At 39.5% G+C, this 25331-nt stretch overlaps 1 protein-coding gene across 1 annotated transcript in view; it reads right to left on the bottom strand.

Annotated features, from left to right (window-relative positions):
- Positions 1–25331, bottom strand: part of LOC126262915 (uncharacterized) — an 86232-nt gene that overhangs the window by 9833 nt on the left and 51068 nt on the right. The window contains exons 8-11 of the mRNA XM_049959829.1: positions 18200–18383; positions 9917–10042; positions 7245–7937; positions 3015–3155 (exon numbers count right to left, since the gene is read on the bottom strand). Coding sequence (XP_049815786.1) covers positions 3015–3155; positions 7245–7937; positions 9917–10042; positions 18200–18383 — 1144 coding nt within the window. The remainder of the gene's footprint in view (positions 1–3014; positions 3156–7244; positions 7938–9916; positions 10043–18199; positions 18384–25331) is intronic.

The following is a 25331-nucleotide window of genomic DNA, read 5'->3' as shown; positions in this document are numbered from 1 at the left end:
AGAAATGTAAACAAAACTGTGAAGTTGAGAATTTTTGACTGATATACCCTACATTTTGCAGCATTAAATTTGTCATTGCTAAAAAGTATGATTTTTGTTATAACAGTGGTCTCCCATATGAAACTAGTGTATTAAAAATTGTAATCTTCAGGAAATTTCTGGCACATAACCATAGATAATAAACAGAGTAAATGAGGCACTGAGAACCGTAAGAGTTCAAAGCACAGACATGATGTTTTGAGAAAAATAGATTTTTGTGAAAATCAAATTTGTAGGCAAACAACCTGTCTCATAGTTTTGACTTGTTTTTTTAACCATGTCTAAACATCCTATACTTCCTATGAAAAACTAATGTATCCACTTATGTTATGAAATTTTAGTTAATATTTTGGATTATTAATATTAATGTTAATTCACAAAATTTTCATACATAGGCTAATGAAAATAGTGTCTTTTTGACATATGTAAAGTTTTTAATTAATGTGAAACTAGAACCAGAATGTAAAGAACCAATACTGACTGCACCCCCACCTATTTCAACACTTTGTGGTCCTTGTTATCATCACCAGTGTTATGTGACTAGAGGTTCAGATGAAACTGTCTGTCCACTTCAGGCATGGAATTTAATACTTTTGTTAAGTCTCTCTGTTTCAAGGTTGATATTTGCCTTCCACCTACATATTTGAGCACTAGGTTTTGCAAGTCTGTGGTGAAATGACAAATGGTGATATCCCTTGACATGGTTAATGGAAAATGGTGGCCTCCTGAGATTCCAGTGAATAGTACATCACTTTAAACAACAGTTTCTGGTAATCTGTTGAAAAAGTAATCATTGTAAAATTTCTGAAATATAGACTGTTTTCATACACATTGACTTCTGGTTGGATAGTGAGGTCATTAATACTCTTAGATGTTCTGAATTTCTCAGCATCCAATTTACTGACCAGAATGCTGAATCCACGGAAGGTGAGGTTATGGTGGGAAATTTCTTTACGAGCTTCCAGCTTTTATGAAGAAATAGGCACCTGTGTAGCCAGTGAGCACTCTTACAACAATGAAAATTTGTGCGCTGAGTCCATATGGAAGTAAATGTCAGAAAAATTGGTGAGACAGCTTTTTGTGAATGTTCATATATACAGTGTGGGTCTACACCAGAGATAAAGCTGGTTCTCTGTAAGATCAACAATTGTGAGGAGCATGCACACATCTACATCTACATCTACATCTACACATATACTCTGCTAGCCACCAAGCGGTGTGTGGCGGAGGGCACAGTTTGCGCCAAAGTCATATTTCCCCCCCTCTGTTCCACTTGCGGATCGCGCGAGGGAAAAACGACTGTCTGAACGCCTCAGTAAGAGCTCTTATTTCCCTTATCTTTGAATGATGATCATTACGCGATTTGAAAGTTGGTGGTAATAATATAAGCTCTACATCCTCGGTGAAGATTGGATTTCGGAATTTAGTGAGCAGCCCCTTCTGTTTAGTGCGTCGTCTTTCTGCAAGTGTGTCCCACTTCAACTTTCTATGAGATTTGTAACGCTCTCACGATGGCTAAATGTACCAGTCACGAATCTTGCCGCTCTTCTTTGGACCTTCTCAATCTCTTGAATCAGACCCAACTGGTAAGGGTCCCATACAGACGAACAATACTCTAAGACTGGACGAACTAACGTACTGTAAGCTATTTCCTTTGTTGAAGGACTGCATCGCTTCAGGATTCTACCAATAAACCGAAATCTAGAGTTCGCCTTACCCATTACTTGTGTAATCTGATCATTCCATTGAGATCATTTCTAATAGTTACACCCAGATACTTGACTGATGTTACTGCTTCCAAAGACTGACCATTATTTTGTACTCATACATTAATGGGGATTTTCGCCTTGTTATACGCAGTAGGTTACACTTACTAATATTGAGAGATAACTGCCAGTCATTACACCACGCATTTATTTTCTGCAAAACCTCATTGATTTGTTCACAAATTTCGCGTGATACTACTTTCCTGTAGACTACAGCATCATCGGCAAATAGTCTAAGGTCACCGTCAATACCATCAACCAGATTGTTTATGTAAATCGTAAAAAGCAGAGGACCTATTACGCTGCCCTGGGGCACACCTGAAGTTACTCTTGTTTCTGTTGAAGTTACCTCATTCAAGACGACATACTGCTTCCTGTCTGTTAGAAAACTTTCTATCGAGCCGAATATGTCATTGGATAGACAGTAAGAGCGCACTTTTTGTAGCAAGCAACAGTGAGGAACTGAGTCGAACACTTTTTGAAAGTCGAGGAATATGACATCAACCTGGGAGCCAGTATCTAGAGCCTGTTGTACATCATGCTTTAGTTCCTTATGGTTCTCAGCACCTCAAATGCATACTTATGTCAGTTCTGTTGTTTCTTAGCCTTTGAACACATAAACTTTATTGTAGTCTTTCAAATACACAAAATAAATGTTGATTGTTTCAATCATTGTATTGTCGTTGAGAGCTTTTTTGATATTTACTGTAATGCAACAAAGTGGTAGTTCTGTCTTTTGAAAAATAGCTATCATGTGTCACCGCACAGAGAAATAACGAATTGATAATTCAGTAGAGTGTTTTAATTTCCATATATAATGAAGTGGAACCCCTAAATCAAAATAACAAGACTGAGTTTACCAATAAACTTCAAGTCATCATGAGCGCAGTTAAGTAACAAAACTTGACTACATTATAGCACCCCCCTTCCAGTTTATCTACTCATGTGCTAAAATGGCTGTAAATAATGCTGAACTACACAAACAGTTTTCTATAACTGTATCATATTTGGAAAGTTGAGTTGTAATAATTGGTTTGTTAAGCTAGGATTTCATATCTCAGATACAAATTGGAAAGGTATACAGATGTTGTAAGTGTCAGCAGAGATATGGGTTTGAGCACTTATCTGGTGCACAATTTTAAAACGACACAAATGTTGATAAAAGTCTGGCTTTTGTAATTATACTTCAGCAAACGTTCATTGACATACCTTGAAGTTTTTTCTCTATACATTCAATCTGTTTTGCTGACAGAATATTAACATTGGGAGATGGCTGTATCCAGTAAGTAGCAAAAATAACATCAATGCTTTCAGTGTCACTTGCAATTACAGTTGGTGTTGATAACACACCTGTGAAAATATTTTGTAAAAAATATAATTATTTGAAATATAATTTAATATAGAAAAAAGTTTGTACTTCAAGAACAAACAATGTCATATGCATTATATACAAAACTTAGAAACAAAAAAACAAATAATAGAAGGTCACTTAATTTTATGCACATTGCCTTGAAGGATATACTATATTTCAGTTCATCAGCTGAACATTTAGTCACCAGTTTTATCAAGGGTAACATCAGAGATGGTTCAAATGGCTCTGAGCATTATGGGACTTAACATCTGAGGTCATCAGTCCACTAGAACTTAGAACTACTTAAATCTAACTAACCTAAGGCCATCACACACATCAATGCCCGAGACAGGATTCGAACCTGCGACTGTAGTGGTCACGCGGTTCCAGACTGAAGTGCCTAGAACCGCTTGGCCACAGCATAACGTCAGAGATCTGTATATGATGAGAAAAAGCAGAATAGTTCGCAGCTGCATGAGAATGTAGACTAGTGGTCAGAGTGTCACCAAAGTGTTAAAGATGAATGCATATCCTGTTCAACATGAGCAATGTTACCAAAATGCTTGTGTGCCAGAATGATAAAAGGGGTACTTGGTTTCGGGCATACCAGAGAGAAGTACGTAGCAAATTTCACAGATATAATGCCATATACTGTCACAGTGATTTACCTAAATTGAAAAAAAAAAAAAAAATCTAGTCAACAAGACTTTTGTGTCAGAATCTCAGTCAAAGGACACTTACAACAAACCAATACTGTGTCTCAGCTTGTAGACAGAAATTCCTCTCCACTGTAAGAAATCAATTACGGTCCTCCCATCCCATTTTCCAGTGGATGCGGCAGAGGGATTTGCATCACATGGACGTTCATCAGATAGTTCCACTGTCCAGAATGTGGCCCAATTACAGTGGTTGAACAGAAATCAACAGCAGAGTATGCAACACTGGGAGTGTATTACATGGTGAGACACATCACGTTTTTGTCTGTATGTCAATGGTAAGCCTCAGAAAGCCTTTTGGCAAGAAGGCATGTGAGAATTTTTCCTCCTCCTTTTGGAGCCTTGTGCAGTCCACAGAGAGAGAGAGAGAGAGAGAGAGAGAGAGAGAGAGAGAGAGAGATAAAGGGGGGGGGGGGGAGGCGAAGATGAAATAAAATAAAGAAAGGAAGATAGAGGCAAGACTTAGGGAATTAGATTAGAAAATGAGACACTAAAAGTAGTAGATGAGTTTCGATAATTGTGCAGCAAAATAATTGATGCTGGCCAAAGTAGAGAGGATATAAAATGCAGGATGGCTATAGCAATAAAAGAATTTTTGAAAAAGAGTAGCTTCTTAACATTTAATACAAATTTATTTGGTAATGAAGGGAATTGCGGGGCGCATTGTAGAGGGAGACCAGCAGAGCAATACAGTAATCAGGTACATGTGGATGTTGCAGTAATTATTCAGAAAGGAAGAACCTTGTACAGGATAGAGTAGAGTGAAGAGTTGCATCAAACTAGTCTTCAGACTGACGACCACAACAATAACACATGCTGTTGGGGAAGAGGTGCCCTTTTTTCAGTAAGCTTTGAAGGTCTCTCTGAAAGTATTGAGATTTCCTGTGTTTTTTGATTGTTTCATTCTCAAGAAAGGTGATTAGCAGTGGCACTCATAGTTAAGAAATCATTCAAGTTTCAGCTTGGTCAGCCAGCAGGTTTCACTATGTATGTCACTTAGAGTAACCCATCAATGGCACTTAACTGGTGCTATTTCTACATTTGATTTTAATGCAGGATAGAATGCAAATCAGTATTTGATACACATGCAGCTGACTTTTGACGACTCTTCAAGTTCCAGAACAACAGTCTGCTGATGATTTAATGAGTTCAGACACAAGAGAAACACTCTTGAAAATGAAAGCCAGCCAGGATGGCCAGTAACACTCAGAAATGAAGAAAATAAGTCACATCTGAACACTGACTGAACAGGATCCTTGATGCACATACCATATCAACAAACTGAGTACTTTCTTAGGATTTGTTTGGCAATATTTTATAAGATCCTGCACAAGAATATTAAGGTTAGAAAGATATGCTATCATTAGATGTCACATCTTTTAATCCCTAAGAAAAAACATCTTATTGCTGAATTCTATTAGAAATCACAAAAAAAAAACTTTTATTTCAGGAAGTCTCTCTTTAGTTTCTCCTGGTGTATTTTAAAACAAAATAATCCATGGGTGTACCACCAGTTGTTAGTCTCAAAAGGACACAGTACTTCAGTGACTGATCCTATCACCATGATCATGTGCATTGGTGATCTTACTATCTGATGGCTTGAGAGGTGCTTACATCCACGCAAACCCAATGATGCCAACTGGATCAACTGCCAAAATAATGAGCCCTTTGGACATTTGCAAACTGTCAATGTTATTTGGTACTGTTAGGGAAAAGAAAAAGCAGAGACTGTTAAAGGACTACAGAATGGGTATTGAGTAGGAATTGAGGCATAACAAACAAGTTGTAGTAGATGTCATTCAAAAATATAATAGAGCATTTCACTCATCTATTTATCTGCTCATTATAGGTGGTAGAATTCTCAAAATTTCCAGTGTCAAAATTAATATCTATTTACAAAACTGATGTGAAATACATGGCAATGACCTACTGGTCCATCACAATATTCTCCTTTACAGTGTGGTAATAATTAAACTTTCACTACTTGAGATAGCCCCTGTGAAAAATAAACAATCATAGAACAATGAAACTTTGTGGAAACATTTGTAAGGACATGCAGAAGAGACATAACAAACGAAACACTGAAAGAAACAAATTTTAACTTCTATGAGAGGGTAACTTTTGTTAATTGCATACCATGTTTGCATTCCAGATTACAAACATTCCTCAATGAGATGAGCATATACAATTAATTGAAGCTCTTTTCAAATGGTGGACCATAGAAAGTTCAGCTGTTGTGACACAGATTGTGTACTGCTTGAAGATAGCACACTACATTCAGCATTCTTTGCCATGGTAACAGTAATGTCTTCAACAATCTGTGGTGAAACTGGCTGTTGGCCTCTCTGGGGAATGATTTCCGAATCGCCAGATACTTCAAACTTCCAAATCATGTTCTTCAACCCCAGCATGTGCCAATACTCCGCAAAGAACAGCAGCACCGTTGCTGTTGTTTTTTTAAGCAGCTTTATGAGTAAAGCCTTGCTCACCTTGTACAAACCCATGCTGATTGTCTGCAACTGTAATGCACACTGATGCTTGTGTTTCAACCTCATGTCACTGTACCAGAACCAGCACCTAAAGGCAAGTCAAGACACGAACACTACTAAGAACGCAAATCCTGCAAGACACATTCCGAACATGATTCCTATAAAGTTGGGTGCCCCTATGGTGAATAAATGGTAAATTTAATTATAACCAGTCTGTATACCTAAAATAGTGGCAAAAGTAATGCCTATCAAGATAATAAACTTTAAAACAAGAATGGCATATGGCATATAAGGGAATCCTCAACATGACTTCGAAAGCCATAACTCAGGAGAGTCCTGGCTATGATCAAATAACACTGATTCAAAGTCAATACAATCAGTAACATCAAACAGGTGTATTTGTAGTCAACAACAGCTTTATGGGTAACTTTGCTTGCTATTATAACTGCCTGCCCTCGGTAGACAGCCACATCTAATTACTTGATATATCTGTTACAGAATTGATAAAGCTTTTTGAACTGTAACAGCATAATAAAATAAATTCAGTGGCTAATGGCTCCATTAACAGGTTTTCTGCTTAAAATGTGTGTAGTTTCTTGATTGAAATGCAATTAGCTTTTCATGAAATTCTTCACAGTCTGTGTTTTTAGTGGTTCTTTCATAGAGTAGCAGTTTTGTGGGAGCTGGAGTAGATTTGTTACAGTGCTAAGAATGGTAAGGTACAGTTTCAACAGATTTAGTAAATCCCACATTTTTATTTCAGTAAAAATTCTATAATAATTTAAAAATTTAATATAATTCTTTATTACCTACATTTAAACTTTTAAGTAAATTAGTATAAACCAGTTTCATAAAATTAAGACATGAGCATCAATTAACACACCTGCAGAAGTGAGCCGTTGTATTCCAAGAACATCTGCACTAGATTGGATTTTTTGTTTCTGATTTAGTTCAGTTTGCTGACTACTTCTTTCATCCCTCTGTCTTGGGTGAACAGTTAATGAGTCTTCTGCTGCTGGGTCATACATCAAGTCATAATCTGAATCATGGGTTGGCAATGAATTTTCAAGAACATCAGAAGGTGAGTTCATATTCTGATAATTATTGATTTTATGCTTGTCAACTATTCTCTCATCCTGTGTTGAGATAGGTGAGTTCTGCCACTCATGTCTCCATTCTGAATTTGATTTATGTTGTCTTGGCAAACTGATACCATGTTTCCTCACGTCTGGATAGTCATTATTTCCATTGTAACTTGGCAATGTTTCCTCATCTTCTCCAATAAACATATGGCTACTGGGCTTCCTGTTGCGACCACGATTCATGACTTGGTATGGCCCTCTTAAATAATGGTCCTGAGTATTTTTGTGCTCACTTTCTGGAATGTGAGATGAGCTGCCTTTCAATCTGAAATTAGGCTCACTCTCTGCAAGTTCCTCTCCCTCAAATTCAGCTTCTTTTCCCAGAATCTTCTGCCTTCCGTACATTTCCCAAAAGTCTGGATGTTTATCAATGTAATTTTGCAATTCAGTAGACCCATTAACTGTGTTGTTATATTCAAAAGCCCTGTAATCCTCTGAAAGTGAAAGAAAATTCTATAGTTACACTGCAATATTATTGTAGTAACTTAACTTACACTAAGAATGAAGCCTTACAACCTCCAGTGACTAAACCTTACAGAAGACCTATGGTAAAGACTTCGGATTGAGTTTACAAATTACAAATCACATGCAAAAACAAAACAATCCAGTATGCCTCCTTTCGCTCTTCATAGTCTATTTTTTTTAATATTTAGAACCTATATTGTAGAGTATATGTCTGACAATATTATTAAAAACTTGTATGCTGTTACTCCTCTACTTCAAGGCATATATTGCTACATCAACTGTCAAGAGTTCTTTCATATTTCAAATTATATATCCAAAGCACAAAATAATTTAATTTGCTTACTTCAAATACCAAACTCTTCACTCACATTCTCCCATGATAGCTAAATATTATGAAGTCACGTTATAAATTTAAGTGTTCACAGATATGCTAAATTTTGCTCCCCAAGATCTTTCTTCATCAATGCGAATTACCAAAACAGTTACTGGTAATCAAATGAAACTACATGGTTCCAAAGACCTTCTCGAGCTTCATACATTTTTGATGTATACAGGGTGGCCGGAAATTCCTGATACAGACTTCTAGGACTTGTATAGGGGAGTGAGTACATCATGTTATGAATAGGAACCCATGTCCGGAAATGTCATCCAACGAGACTACAGAGCGACAAAGTTATAGGCGCAGGCATCTGTAAATGTACGTATACATTGGGTGATTCCGTCACGATATTACAGATTTTCTAGGATGATTGAGAACAATAAATGTATTAATTTGAAGTAAAGATCCCTGTACCAGAAACGAATGAGTCAAAAGTTATAAACGAAAACCATTCTGATACCTCTAACAGTTAAATACTAGTACCGGTTCCTGTGTTGCAAAGAGTGTAGGGTTGGTAACTTTCAGTGGTGGTAGTGTGGACAAAACGAGAAAAAATGTCCCATAAACATGGGCTCTAAATTGCATACCTGAGGAGCTATGACCATTCGTTCATCTTCGCTAATGTGAAACACATCTCTCTACTGAGCAAGTGTTCATAGCTGTTAAGGTACGCACTTTAGAGCCCAAGTTTATTGGACATTTTTTCTCATTTTTGTCCACACTACCACCACTGAAAGTTACCAACCCTACACTCTTCGCAACACAAGAACCGGTACATGTATTCAACTGTCAGAAGAGGTATCAGAATGGTTTTCGTTTATAACTTTCGACTCATTCATTTCTGGTACAGAGATCCTTACTTCAAATTAATACATTTATCGTTCACCATCATCCTAGAAAGTCTGTAACATCATCACGGAACCAACCTGTGTATACGTACATTTACATACACCCGCACCTATAACTTTGACGCTTTGTAGTCTCGTTGGATGACATTTCTGGACATGGGCTCCTATTCATAACACAATGTACTCACTCCCCTCTACAAGTCCTAGAAGTCTGTAACGGGAATTTCCGACCACCCTGTATATGCAGACTGAAGCAATGAATGCAAATTTGTACCAAGGATGGGATTTGAATCATAGTCACCTGCTCGCTAGATAGTTGTGCTAACCACTCTGGCACAGTAGCTTTGCACAACTGCACAGACTGCACTAGCAAGTCTCCCTCCTCAATCCAAATTCCCAATCACACCTCAACTCACTGGTATTCCCCTAGATTCGAACATTGCAGGGGCTCTCCAACTGTGTTGCAATAGCACCTCAGCATCAAATGAAAAGCGGGATCAGGTTTAAATCTTTAAAACCAGTTGTGGCAGAGAAAATAATTATTTGGACTTCACCAAGTAAACTGCAATTAATAATAATAAAAATACATTCAACAGGTTTTTGACGTCTTCGGTGTATCGGCAGCTGATCACTGAAGCTACACAAATACTTCGTAAGAAGTAGAAGCTAAAACCAACATCTGAGAAGTGTAAAAGGAAAAGCAGTGGCTTTCACCAAGTACCTGAAGAATACACAGCCACTCCAGGTGGTTCCAAATGCTGACTCAATGCTAGCAGCTTTGTTATTAATGTGGCATTGAATCGCAGCTTGCAGATATTGGCTCTGCTCTGCACTTGTATAGGTGTATCTGAAATCAAATACACACAGATCACATATCTAAATAATTTGAAGCACTGATACATTGGCTGCCCTGCATTATGTAAAACAACTCTTATAAAACAAACACAGAATTATTTCCTTTGTTTTGCAGGCAATATATAAAATAGTTCATCCATTTTACTGGTTGTTGAGGTCCATGGCTGTGGATTACATTATTTTAAGAAAGTTATATAAGTGGTTGGTTGCTGTATTTCTTAGAATAATTGGAGGATATGTACACAACATGAACATTTTCTCATCTGTAAATGAGACTATGTAATACCCCCCCCCCCCCCATCCCCCATCCTTTTCTCTGCCCTCATTTGCCAGCATTCACTCATCAACAAGTAAGTCGTGGCCTGCACTATATTCATACAAAACAGTTTATCCAAACCATCACAAATTATAATCTTGTATGACAGACACCTGTTGATTCAATTAGAATGGTGGTGCGTTCTTTCACTCTGAAGACTGGTTTGATGCAAGTCTACACATTTGCCTATGCTAAGCCTCCATCTCTGTGTAGCTATTGCAACCTATATCTATATGAATTGGCTTAATGCAGTCAAACCCTGTGGCCTCTCTACAAGTTTTACCTCCCACACTCTCCTTCATTACTAAATAAATGGAATATTTCTGATGCCACATGATGTGTCCTATGAACTAGTCTTTTCTTTTAGTCAAATTGTATCATAATTTCTTTTTTCCCCTGTTCATTTCTGTGCCAATCCATTGGTTACATGATCTACTGATCTAATCTTCAGCATTCTTCTATAGCACCACACTTGAAAAGCTTCTACAGGATGCGGCAGAACCGACTAAGAAGTTTCTATCGATTACTGCTGGGGCTGTGGTGAGGGTAGGCAGTTGCACGTGGTCTGTCTTTGTTCAGTTATTGACCCCATTTCAATAGCCAACATGGTCTGGACTAGTGTACACCATGGTCTTGCCGTTCACACTTATTATGAAAACAACAGATCTGTGATCGCTACACAACGAGCTTTTCGACGACAGTTCAACATTCCGTGCAACAGGGTTTGGCAGTTGGAGGACACTGGTAGCACACTAAGAATAGATACACATCGCCAATGCAGATCCATCAGATGGTCAGAAAACGTGTAGCAGGTGAGAAACAGCAGTTCAACAATTGCTGCCACGTTCTGCTCAAAGACAAGCTGTTGCATTGGGGATTTCAGACCACAGTTTGAGAAGGATTCTGCAACATGATTTGAAATTCCATCCTTTCAAAATAATGATTGCTCAAGAATTACGCCCAGCAGACTGTGCCAACCATCAAAATCTGTGTGAGCAAATGCTTGCTCAGATCCCTCTGAATGCAGCTTTCTTCAGTAGTGGGGAGGCACATTTTCATCTTAGTGGGTGCAACTTTCGTTGCTGGGCTGAAAATAACCCCTGAATTATTCATGAAAGACCACAACGTTCTCCTAAAGTGACAGTGTGGTGTGCCATATCTCAATTTGGCGTAGTAGGCCCTTACTTTTTTGAGGAAGGAATGACCATGACTGAATTCCACACGTTAGGTTTCAGTGTTGCAAAATTTTCTGCAACCCTGAATGGACGAGATTGTTGAAGAACATGGACTGGGGAACCTGTGTGGTTCCAACAGGATGGAGCTACTGCGCACACAGCTCGAATTTCACTTGATATTTTGAGAGAAATGTTTCCGGGATGCCTTGTCTCTTTGAGGGGTGACGTCGGGTGGCCTGCATGGTCACCAGATTTGAGCATATGTGACTACCTTCTTTGGGGACATCTGAAGGAAAAGGTTTTCAAAAGCTGCCCTCACACCTACCAGAGTTAAAAGAGCTGATTATTGATGAAGTGAATGCCATACCCCGTGATATGTGTGCAAGAGTTGTTGAAACTTCAGGGATCGTCTACAACAATGTATTGATGCTGACGGCCACCATGTTGAGGATATTATTTTCAAAACTAAATGAATGTAAAATGGTATATTGTACTAATTTAGAAAATAAAAACATTTTTTCTCTATACATCCAGATTTACTTTTTATTGCTCTGCTGCTTAGTCTGTTCTGCCACACCCTGTATTTGTTTCTAGTCTGACTGCTTATAATCCCCACTTCACACCTGTTCAAGGATACAATCCATGCAAATACCTCCAGAAATGACTTCTTAACACTTAAATTTATATTTGACGTTAACAAATTAATTTTTTGCTCTTCTTGCTATAGGCAATCTGGATTTTCTACCCTGTCTAAGTTGGCCTTCATCAGTTATTTAGCTGCCCAAACAGCAAAACCCATCTACTTTTAATGTCTCATTCACCAATCTACTTCTTTCAGCATCTCCTGATTTAATTCGACTACATTGCATTCACCTTGTTTTACGTTTTTCGATGCTCATCGTATAACCTCTTTTCAAGACCCTATGCATTCCATTCAACTGCTCTTTCAAGTTTGAATTTCTATAAACTACCTTCTAAGATAAGTTTTAGGGACAGTATTGCATCATGTGTTCCTATATTTCTCTGGCACCATAGCTGATCTTCCTCAAGGTAGAATTCTACCAGTTTTTCGATTCTTCTGCAAGGAATTCACGTCAGTATTTTGCAACTATGACTTATTAAACTGATCAGCTGTATAATATTCACACCTATCAGCTCTTGCTTTCTTTGGAATTGGAATTATTCCACATTTCTTAACATCTGAAGCATTTCGATTGGATCATATATTCACACCTGTCAGCACCTGCTTTCTTTAGAATTGGAATTATTCCATTCTTCTTTAAGTCTGAATTATTCTCTTTTTACCTAGTTGATCCTCTGCTGCCTTCACTATTTCATTTCTCAAAGCTATGCTTTTGTATACAGCAGTATATCCCATACAGATGTATATCTTGATCATAATTTTACAGGAACAGGTATACTCGCATAGTGATTCATGTTTTATAATACCATCCAAGATTTTAAAAAAAAGCTTTGGTAATTTTATGTGACAGTATATATAAAGAAAGTCATGTATCTGAATTTTAAAGGAGATGATGAAATTATGGAATCAGTGACAAAAAATTTCAATGGTCTCATTCAAGATCATTATATCTGACATGTAGGTCCAATACTTACACTTTTAACTGAATAATAACATGCTATTTTATGCTTGTTGGGTTGAAACAGGAATTTTTATGACTGATATGCAAAACTCCACACAAGCCCATGGAGAGACAGGATGGGCCCTGGAGTAGGTCTCATTGGGTCCTCTGACTTGACAACAAAAAGTATTCTGTATCTTTGGCAACTTCTGAAATCCTGTAAGTGGGCTATGAACCAATAATTTTGGGGAAAAAGTTACATTTTACTACTCTGTATGTCATTTGAAAGTCTCAATGGGACCATTAGGCAATGATTAACTGAAGCAGGGGCAAGGAGCACAACAGAAGGCAAATAGGTACTTTTGAGAGATGCAGTTTTTAAGGCTGCAGAAGAACAAGAAGGAAAAAAGACAAGGCCAAATGGGAAACCTTGGATAACACATGAGATACTGAATTTAACTTTGCTAACAAGTGGGATACTGAATTTAGTTGATGAAAGGAGAAAATATAAAAATGTACCAAATGAAATCAATGGAAACCTCAGGTTGGAATATCAACAACATAAAGACACATTGCTACTCATTGTAAAGATGAAGTGTTGAATTGTACACAGGCACAACGAAAAGAGACTTACACATTAGCTTTCAACCAAAGAGCTCATCAGAAACGGAAATACACACACATTCGTCCACATAAGCAACCACACCTCATATGCACATGACAGCCACCTCCAGCAGCCCAGGCTAGAATGTAACTATTATGTAGAATGGAAGCAGCAATCTGGAAGGGGAAGAGAAGGGGAAGGTACAGCAGGGTATAGGTAGGGGGATTGAATATCGCTGTCTGGCAGAGTGTGCAGGGACTAGAATGCCAACAGGCACAGCATCAAGAGGTAGTGGGGCAGGAAGGTGGGGAGGAGATGGGGGGGGGGGGGAGTGGGAGCAGAAAAGGAGAAAGGAGAAAGCAGAAAGACGGGCTGGTGCATTGGTAGAGGGTGACACACGCAGAGGATGTGGTGACAAGAATATGGAGGAAATGATATGACAGAGACAGTGGAAACTATTAGTTGGAGCATGTGGGGACAGTAGGTTTCCATAGGTTGAGGCAAGGATAATTTCGGGAGTAGAGAGCGGTGTTGTAAGGATAACTCTCATTTGCACAGTTCAGAAAAGCTTGAGGTGGAGGGGAGCACCAGACGGCTCGGGTACTGACGCAACCATTGAAACCAAGCACGTCACATTGAGCTGTATGCTGGTCTACTTTGCTCTTGGCCACAGTTTCGCGATGGCCTTTCATACTGGTGAAAGTTGGTCAGTAGTCATACCATTATAAAGACTGTGCAATGATTGCAGCAGAGTTTGTATATGTTTCAATCAGTTAAGCCATAGAAATACCTGCTTGTAACACTTTGCAGGGGTTTGAAATGGAATGGTCACACAGACTCTTGTCATGGGTAAAGCAGGTGGTAGACTTCAGTTTAATGGGGGAATACTAGGGAAATGCAATTAGTCTACAATGGAGATTATAAATAACTTGTATGAACCATCCCAGATTATTGCTCAAGTGTATGGGACTCATACCATGTAGGAATAACAGGAGATATTGAATGTATACAGAGAAGAGTAGCACAAAGGGTCATGTTTCTTTGATCCACTGGAGAGTGTCACAGAGATGCTGAGGAAACTTAATTGTCAGACTCTTGAAGATAGACACAAACTATCCAGAGAAAAGCTACTTACAAGTTTCAAGAGGCGGCTTTAGGTACTGACTCTGGGAATATACTACAACCCCAAACATATTGCTCCTGATTAAATTAACTGCAAATGGTTGGAAGCATTTAAATAATCATTTTTTCCAAGCTCCGTATGTGAATGGAACAGGAAGAAACCATAACAACCGATACCGTAGGATGTACCTCTCACCATGCACTTCACAGTGGTTTACAGAGTGTAGATGTAGATTTTACTAAATCTCTAACAGCTCCACAAAACCTCTGTCCATGTCCAGTCCACTAACCATCAACAGCATCTCAGTTTTGGTAGCTATCATCTCCCCACACTAAAAAGTTTTTCTCATGTAGTCTGGGCACCCATGAATGGCACATCTGTAATGACAAATAATACCTTGAAGAGCATGTTGAAGGTCTTAGTAAGACCTTCACACATGTGTCCCATTTCTATGTATGCCCCTAACCCTTCAATTGCTCCCATGAACAAGCTGCAAAGGAGCTCTCTTCCCCCTCATCGCTCAATATGATCTCAGACTGGAACTACTACACTATGTCTGTAAATGAGGAACATCCTGCACTTAATCCTCCCATCCCTCCCAGTGTTATGTATCACCTCACACTCAATGTATTGTATATACTAGACCATCCTTATGCTACATGTACTCTCAGCCCTTCCCACATGGGTCTGACACCTAAGGAAGACCTAGGTGCAAGACATGTCCTATGAACCCACTCAGAACACCATATTCCAGTGCTGTAACAGGCATATCCTGTCTTGTTAGAGACATGGTCACCTGTGAAAGCAGTTGTACAGGATTTGTGAGGAGTACAAGCCTGGAACATACAATGTATTGAAGATATCACTACAAGTAATTTAAATTCTTCAAAATATAACCTTTTGGGATCTACATAATTCTGTCAATGAGTTTACACACTTGGGAAAGTGACCTGGGTGTCTCTTCCCAGAATGTCCTCCAAGCAGTGCATTAAGTTTCTGCTATGGCCTTGTGGTGTTGCCCTTTCGGGATGTTTTCATTTGGGAGAACACGAAAAAGTCTGCCAGGATCACCTGTAGGAAGGTTGGGGAAGTTTTGCAATGACAGGTGGTCACTGATCACGAAACATGTATGACTTAATGCATCGTTGTGATCCAGCTTTCAACTGATGGCAATACCTGACCTTATTCAGTTATCACTTTGCACAGTCATTTTATCAATTCTGTAATCTTTTGAACATTTAACGGTTGCTCTGAGTAGCACATTGTGCAGATGTTGCACACTGTCCTTGTTTTTAATTGTGGATGGGCCTCATGCTGAGGGTTCACTTTGCACTCTCTCTCTCTCTTCTTGGCACTTCTGCCATCTCAAAAGAGCAGCTTTTGATAGGCTTTCTCTTCTGCACACTTGCTAGAGTATGGCCAACACCTCCATAGTTTCCCAAGTCCCACACAGTATTTAGTAACATAGTGCTGTTTGCTTAGAATGTTGCAATTTTAAATTTCACCTGAGCCTATGGACAGAGGCAGAGCAAACATGCTCATATTCTATCACTGCTTCAAAACCCAAGACAGCAGGTTGCTCACCCCAATACCAGATTCTGTGAATCACATGGACGGAAAATGTCAATACAATGCATCCTTTGATCCCACAATCCATTTGACCTTAATCTCTGTCACACACCCACATCCACCCCTACTCCATGCTCCCACTTCACTCATCCTGCACTCATATCCTCCTCTTAGCAATCTACTTCTTCCTCTGTTGTATCCTCCTCTCTCGTTCCACACTGCACACCACACCAAACTCCCCCTGCCTGGACTAGAGTGAGTTCACCAGTACCACATTCCTACCCTGTGAACTTGCTACCTCTGTGTGTGTGTGTGTGTGTGTGTGTGTGTGTGTGTGTGTGTGTGTGTGTGTGTGTGTGTGTGTGTGTGTGTGTGCACGAGTGTGCACGCACGCACTTGTATGCGGAAGTGTGTGCGCATGTGCACTGTCAGAGAGTTCTACAGGAATATTTTCCTAAGGTTTAATAATGTTCTAAGTCTTGTTTATGTGGCTACCAATGACCCAATACCTCATATGTATGGTGAGTTGTTACCTTTAGTCCTTCCATTATTTATTTTCCACCAAGGACATTTCTCTATCATATTCCAACTGATGATTTGTTTTGCCTATACATTTTCCATTTCTGAAATTCATCATAAACTCTGAACCAGCTCCTAAATTGGATGCCTTCTCATAGATATATTTGTATAACACACAAACTAGTACACGCACATGCACATGCACCTACTGTATACGGTCATTATCACTGTTAAGACTCATAGTACAAATGTGATGCCAGTGACTCATGCATTAATAAATCTGCCTCATAACACATCTGGACAATGAAAAACATGGTCAATACTGAGTGTCCTCCTCTACGAATTCTCCTCTATCTTATGTTAGTTTTTCTTATCCTAGTACCTCTTGCAACATTCATTAAGTATCTCAAAATTTTGGATAGTTACACTACGCCATAAACTGATGTTCAAATCACCAAAGAGCAATCACATTTCAGTATGAATGATTACAGTAGAATTTAAATTTTGACTATAGGCTGCACAACACACTCCCTGTTCAACTGTGTACAAACATCAGAGAATAGGTGTGTGATTTTATTTCTTCTCAAAATTTCCATTTGTGTCAAATAAAAGCTATTTTAACCAAATTACTGTCTTTTGCAGTCTTCAAATGAACTATTATCACCTGAATATTTTTTCAGTTTCCAAGATGATGAATATTCTTCCCCCACAATCATATTTTTCTGGGTTCAGACCTGACACTGTTAAAAATAAGTAAATTAATAAAGATGTTTGCTTCCTTTTTTAAGCTGATGCTGTTGATGCAGACAGATGTTGTCAACTGTTTTGTGCTGGTGTTTGGTTTATATGATTGTGAGGGATATTAAGAGTACTGTCCATAGAAGACTAAAGTTTGAGTCATGAACATGCAGACAATTGTAATCTCTCCGGAAGCTTCATCTCGGTGAGCAATCAGCTTCAGAGTGAACAAGTCATTCTGGAAACAATTTCTACCTATAATATCAATTTGTTATCAGAAAGTGATGACTAAAAAAACTCATTACCTTTAACATTAGCATTTGAAAGTGGTGACCACTGGTGCCAATGAAACATTAGATTCAATGACTATTAAGGATATAAATTTTAAAATCAGAAATTTGTTTCAATGGAATGGAAGCCAAAAGCACTTGCAACCTATTAAGCGCAACATTCATTTTCAATGATGAAGCCAGCATAGACACGAAGTAACAATTTTCACTATCCATAAGCCCTTTTACTTACTTGGCATGAACGCATACACATCCTGGGCTTTTTCATGTCCCAGACAGTCAGCACTCCAATACAAAAACACGTCATTTCCCATTCCATCCATGCTAATAGTGAGGCCTCCAGTTTGAGAGCCTGCAGTGTCAATTAGTGGTTCATCTATGATAAGAGCACCACTTTTGCCATCAAGTATTAATGTCTGAAAATTGACAAATACTGCTTATATAATTTAATTTTGTTTTGGACATAGTTGTACAGACAAACACTGTGATAAAAACAGAAGACTGCTGAGAGATGAAATAAAAAAAGGCAATTTTCTTGAATAAGGTGTGGGCACTATAAACATTACTGTTGATGAATAAATAACAAAAGACACTTTTATCTAAATTTGTGGACAAATTACACTTATATCAATATCAAAATGTAGCTGTGGAATTTTTTAAAGTTATTATTAAATGTACATTACCCTACAGCTATGAATGCTGGGAAATATATAATTACAGGCACAAAGTATTACACAGAGATAGCACAGAACACTAATGTCGTAATGTAAGAACATGATAATAAAACTTATTCAAATATTTTACACAGAAGAAGATGAAAGGAGTTCAGCAAGAAATTAAATGAGGTTTTAAGGGCAGAATACAAGACAGCTGAAAGTGCATGTGGAATAAGTAAGAGAAAAATAAAGGAAATAATAAAAAAACAAAGCTGTAGAATAATATCAACTGGGACAAAATGGAGGAAGGAATAAATGGACAAATAAGAATGATGGTAATGGAGTTAATGACTAGGGGTAAAGTGACAATCAATGTTTGTGAGATTTATAATTATGAATTTAACTATCACCTGTCTGGCAAAAAAAATGATGTATGGGCACTGAGGCTTGCTTTAACACTACTGCTAGACCTAAAGGGCCAGTTTTATGGCTTAGCTGGCATTTATCTTCAAGAGTCTGCCAGTTCAGGTTTTGTAGCATTTCTGTGACATTTTCCTATGGTGATTGGATGAAAACAATCAATTCATCTGGTTACCCTTCATTCAGAGGCTGTTGCACGCAGAGACTGTTATATTGACTTGTAAATAATAGATTTCAGCTATCAGTCATCCTTTGGAATTTTTATTGGCAGATCTAGATTTCAGATAGAAACTAGCCATTCTCAATGCACTATCATTTTTGATCAATGCATGTAGTGCCTGTTGGTCGGGCTTCATCCACAGTTCATTGAATAATAATGTTTCATTACATTACATTAGTATTCAATGAACTGTGGATGAAGCCCGACCAACAGGCATTACATGCATTGATCAAAAATGATAGTGCATTGAGACTGGCTAGTTTCTAGCTGACATCTAGATCTGACAGTAAAAATTCCAAAGGATGACTGATAGCTGAAATCTATTATTTACAAGACAATCAATTCAGCTGGTTGTTGGAAAACAATTGATTCACTTGACTGCACTTTCTGCATACCAGTTGAATTATTTATTCATTCTTTTGAGTGAAACCTGTCTGTGGAATCAACTGAATAAAACAATCAATTCAATCAGTTGTAGTTTTACATATTGGTTGGATTATTATTCACTCCTTCCTTTCAAGTAAAACCAGTCTGCTATTTTACTGCTGGCTGAAATTTGAATTTGTTTTTTCAACTGAAACCATCCTTTACTGTTTTAGCTGACTGAACTGTCCATTCATTCTTTCGAGTGGAATCAGCCTGCAGTATTTTCATAAGTTGGACTCACGCAATGGTATACATTCCGGTTATACATCCACTCAGAGGGTAGCCCTATCCCTCATGGTAAGTGAAGACATCTCAGGAGGTACACCAAAGTTAAAATAAACGTCATATATTTTCATTTAATTATTTTCTGAATAAACTAATTCTTCTTTTCATCACGGAAAGTTGATCAATATATTCTGTGGAATAAATTGTTCCAGATGCAATTAACACATAACTGATGAAGCTGGTGTATCATTAGGGGTATAAAACTGAGAATAAAATTTCTGCTAGGGGTATATGAAGAAGAAAGAAACATAGCTGAATATTAGTGACATTTGCATTCAGTTTTACCGAAAAGGTGGGATGATATCCATTAATTAAAAACCATTTCAATCTAGTGCACAAATACTTCTTCGGCCATTTATTTATGTCAGGGCTTCACAACATACGTGCTCGCGGAGCAAGCAGTGAGCAGCAAGGCGCGAGCACGGAGCAGCGCGAGCACGCTACCCCCACTACCGGACCAGAGCGGAGAGTGGGGAGAGTCACGTGGGGCACACAACAGCTGCCGCCAGTCAATGTAAATCTGCGGCCACCTGCAGGGATATCACTCACGAATTATTACTGCAACAAATGAAACAAATAAAGGAGAATGTACATGTGCCACATAATTTTATTAGCTTAGTGTATGCCTCTACACTGGTATTAATTTGTGAACTGTTACACAATAAAAGGTGTCAATGAAGTGTGGGATTCTCGGTTATCTTGTACTTTTTGCCACTTACAGTTGCGTCTATGTTCGGAGTAATTGTTCTTGTGCATTGTAGGTGCAGCGTGCAGTTTAAATTTCGATCAGACAATGCGTTTCTCAGGCGTGTCTTGTTACATTTCATTGCAGAGAACAGTTGTTCACAAATATACGTGGAACCGAACACTGATATTATTGTAGCCGCCAGTTTGTGAAAAGGAGGAAATCTATCCTGAGGGAAGTGTCTGTAGAATTCCAAAATTTTTTTCTTGTTCTGAAATTTGTCTCTGTGTTCTCCGTCACATTGCAGGTCAATAATTTCTAGTTGCAGCTCAGGACGAATCTCTTCAATATTCGCTGAATATGGAGAGGAGAACAGATCAAAATCACTGTCTAGTGCTGTCAGATTGAAAGCGTTGATCAAATTCTTCCTTAAGGGCAACTAAACTATGTGAATAACGTTCACAGTCTTTGTGAACATCTTGCATGGATGATAATTTAGGAAAATGAGCTAGATTTCCTGTTTCCAGCTGACTCACCCAAAGTGTGAAGTGATATTCTTTGCACATAAGTTTTCCTGGTGGATCACACAGTGAACGCCCCTTATTTCATTCGGCACGGTCAGTTTTTGCATTTTCTCCTTCAACAACGCGACGAAACCTGATTTTTCCCTGTCATCGCTGGTGCACCATCTGTAGACACTGAAACTAAAGAATTCCACGACAATCCTATATTTTCAATACATTCTTCAACACTACTTAAAATATCACCTCCGGTTGTAGTGTTCTTCATGGCTACTACATCGATGAGCTCCTCCCTCACCTGAAGATCTCTATTAACACCTCTAATAAATATGGCAAGCTGCGCTGTTCCAGTGATATCAACACTTTCGTTCAGTGCTAGCGAATACGCCACAAAATCTTTATAGATATTTGCAAGATGGCTCTGGACGTCGTCTGCCATGTCCTGTATGCGACACATAATGGTCATGTTAGATAATGGCACAATCCGAAACTGTTCAACTTGAGATGGACACAAATGTTGCCGGCCGGTATGGCCGTGCGGTTCTAGGCGCTTCAGTCTGGAACCGCGTGACCGCTACGGTCGCAGGTTCGAATCCTGCCTCGGGCAAGGATGTGTGTGATGTCCTTAGGTTAGTTAGGTTTAAGTAGTTCTAAGTTCTAGGGGACTGATGACCTCAGATATTAAGTCCCATAGTGCTCAGAGCGATTTTTTGACACAAATGTTCCGCTGAAACTACCAAACATTCTTTTATTAAATCACCATCAGTGAAGGGGCGCAGGGATTCTGCTAAAAGCAAAGCTATTTTGTAACTCACTCTGAGAGCTGCCTGAGTTGGTTTTTCTTCGTCGTCCAGATCTTCTTCGGATAGCTTCCTTTTAAATTTAATAACATCCTGTGCACGATCTGGTCCATCACATTGTCCACTTCCGTAGTCTTTCGCGTGGTACGACATATAATATCGCTGCACATTAAATTTCCTAAAAGAATTCAGCATTTTGTGACATACTAAACATTTTGCAACACCATCTTTTCTGTAAACAGATACAATTCCCCCCAATGGGGGTTGAACTGCGAAAGAATGGTTGGGGTTACAAAACGGCGACTTGACATGATTCTTAACCAGCGAAGTGACTATTAGAACTTATCGTAGTACTTTAAACGTTACACAGTCGACGCGAATTCAATAGGCACGCTGCGGCCCTATTCAAACGTGCGTGCGCATTTCCCCTCCCTCCATACTCCGCGACCTTGCATCTGCTCGCGAGCACGTTCCTGAGCAGACGCGAGTACTCGTGCTCAAAACCGGCCAGTTGTTAAGCCCTGATTTATGTCAAAGGTAAATATATTGTGCAGAAAATTACATTATCAGCTAGGTATGTAAAAATCATACTCAAGCACGCAAATCTATTTCCAGCCTTTGAAAAGTACCATGTACAGTATTTCATAGGAATCAAGAAGTACTATTCACATTTATATATTGGTACTTCAATTTAGCAGTTTTGCCTATCTCTAGCCATTACTTGAAGAGTGTGACACAACATTTGGACTTTTCTGGACTGCTGGGAGTCACATACTACATCACCTGCACTGCTGTGTAGGGCAGCAGGAGCAGTGTCTCAGCTGCCAGTGGAGATACATGTGACCTCTTGGTGGTGTGTATCGTCTGCCAGCTGCAACTGCCTATTATAGCACCAGTGTTTGCAACCTAATGCACTTGCCTGCCCTCCTGACTGACCAGAAGACTGGCATACACTCTGTCCTGCATGGCAGGCATGCAAATTGCTGGAGGAGGTGGAGGAGGAGGAGGAGGAGGGAAGGAGGGAGGGAGTTAATATAAGTAGTAACCTCCTGCTCATATGAAGCCGCTCTCAGTACAGTTGTTGCTGCTCATGATCCATGTACTACCTAGTAATGGTCTGCTGAGCGTCCCTTAATGTGAAAACGAAAAATAATATTTCCACCAACAAACTGCTATTTTTATAAATACACTTTTTATTAACCTCTCCTTGAAATAAGACATATTACTTGACTCTAAAAAGTTGGCAACCAAAGCCATAGTTCATGTATAACTAAAAAGGCTGACAAAGTATGTAAGTGAAATTAATCAAACATGAGAATGAATTGAAAACATTCATGTAACAGACATAACCATCATGTGTCTGTGACTTATCTTACAATAAATGAAACCACTCAAACCTGGAGAGTGAGTGAAAAGCTTTCATATAGCTGACATGGTTGCAGAGACTAGTTTCATTCGAATGCAAAATAAACTAAATGAAAAAGCAATTGAGTGGCCAATTGGTTGTTAAACATAGTCGGTTCTCCCATCACTACTTTCCTGCAAGTCAAACAAACTTGTCATAATTCATGTAGAATGGAAAGTAACAATACCAGAGAAGGAAAGTTGCTACTCACCATATAGCGGAGATGCTGAGTCGCGATAGGCACAACAAAAAGATTCACACAATTACGGCTTTCGGCCATTAAGGCCTTTGTCAGCAGTAGACACACATACACACAAGCGCGCACACACACGCTCACATAAACGCAACTTGCACACACATCTGCAGTCTCAGAGAGCCGAAACTACACTGCGGGCAGCAGCATCAGTGCATGATGGGAGTGGCGACTGGGTGGGGATAAGGAGGAGGCTGGGGCAGGGAGGGGGAGGGATAGTATGGAGGGAGTGGCATACAGTGAAGTGTTGCAGTTTAGACGGAGGGCAGGAGAGAAGGTGCGGAGGGGGTAGGGGGTAAGTGACAGAAAGGAGAGAAATGAAAAGAAATTAAAAGACTGGGTGTGGCGGTGAAATGACGGCTGTGTAGTGCTGGAATGGGAAGAGCGAGGGGGCTGGATGGGCAAGGACAGTGACTAATGAAGGTTGAGGCCAGGAGGGTTACGGGAACATAGGATGTATTGCTGGGAAAGTTCCCACCTGCGCAACTCAGAAAAGCTGGTGTTGGTGGGAAGGATCCATATGGCACAGGCTGTGAAGCAGTCATTGAGATGAGGGATATCATGTTTGGCACCTTGTTCAGCAACAGGGTGGTCCACTTGTTTCTTGGCCACAGTTTGTCGGTGGCTGTTCATGCGGACAGACAGCTTGTTGGTTGTCATGCCTACATAGAATGCAGCACAGTGGTTGCAACTTAGCTTGTAAATCGCATGACTGGTTTCACAGGTAACCCTGCCTTTGATGGGATAGGTGATTTTAGTGACTGGACTGGAATAGATGGTGGTAGGAGGATGTATGGGGCAGGTCTTGCATCTAGGTCTATTACAGGGGTATGAGCCATGAGGTAAGGGATTGGGAGCAGGGGTTGTGTAAGGATGGACGAGTATATTGTGTAGGTTCGGTGGACGGCGGAATACCACAGTAGGAGGGGTGGGGAGGATAGTGAGCAGGACATTTCTCATTTCAGGGCACGATGAGAGGTAATCGAAACCCTGGCAGAGAATGTAATTCAGTTACTCCATTCCCGGATGGTACTGAGTTACGAGGGGATTGCTCTTCTATGGCCAGACTGTGGGACTTCGGGAGGTGGTGGGAGACTGGAAAGATAAGGCACGGGAGATTTGTTTATGTACATGGATGGGAGGATAATTATGGTCAGTGAAGGCTTCACTGAGACCCTCAGAATATTTTGAGAGGGACTGCTCGTCACTGCAGATGTGATGACCATGGGCAGCTAGGCAGTACAGAAGGGACTTCTTCATATGGAATGGTTGGCAGCTGTCGAAGTGGAGGTATTGCTGGTGGTTAGTAGGTTTGATATGGATGTAGGTACTGATATAGCCATCTATGAGGTGAAGGTCAACATCTAGGAAGGTGGCTTGTTGGGTTGAGTAGGACCAGGTGAAGCAAATGGGGGAGAAGATGTTAAAGTTCTGGAGGAATGTGAATAAGGTGTCCTCACCTTCAATTCAGATAGCAAAGATGTCATCAATGAATCTGAACCAGGTGAGGGGTTTAGGATTCTGGATTTTTAGGAAGGATTCCTCTAGATGGACCATGAATAGGTTAGCATAGGATGGTGCCATGTGGGTGCCCATAGCTGTACTGTGGATTTGTTTGTAGGTAATGCCTTCATAGGAGAAGTAATTGTGGGTGAGGATAAAGTTGGTCATGGAGACTAGGACGGAGGTTGTT

Source organism: Schistocerca nitens, chromosome 6 (assembly GCF_023898315.1).
Source record: "Schistocerca nitens isolate TAMUIC-IGC-003100 chromosome 6, iqSchNite1.1, whole genome shotgun sequence".
NCBI lineage: Eukaryota > Metazoa > Arthropoda > Insecta > Orthoptera > Acrididae > Schistocerca > Schistocerca nitens.
The sequence above is the reverse complement of the archived record's forward strand: the minus strand, read 5'-3'. Positions and strand labels throughout refer to the sequence as shown.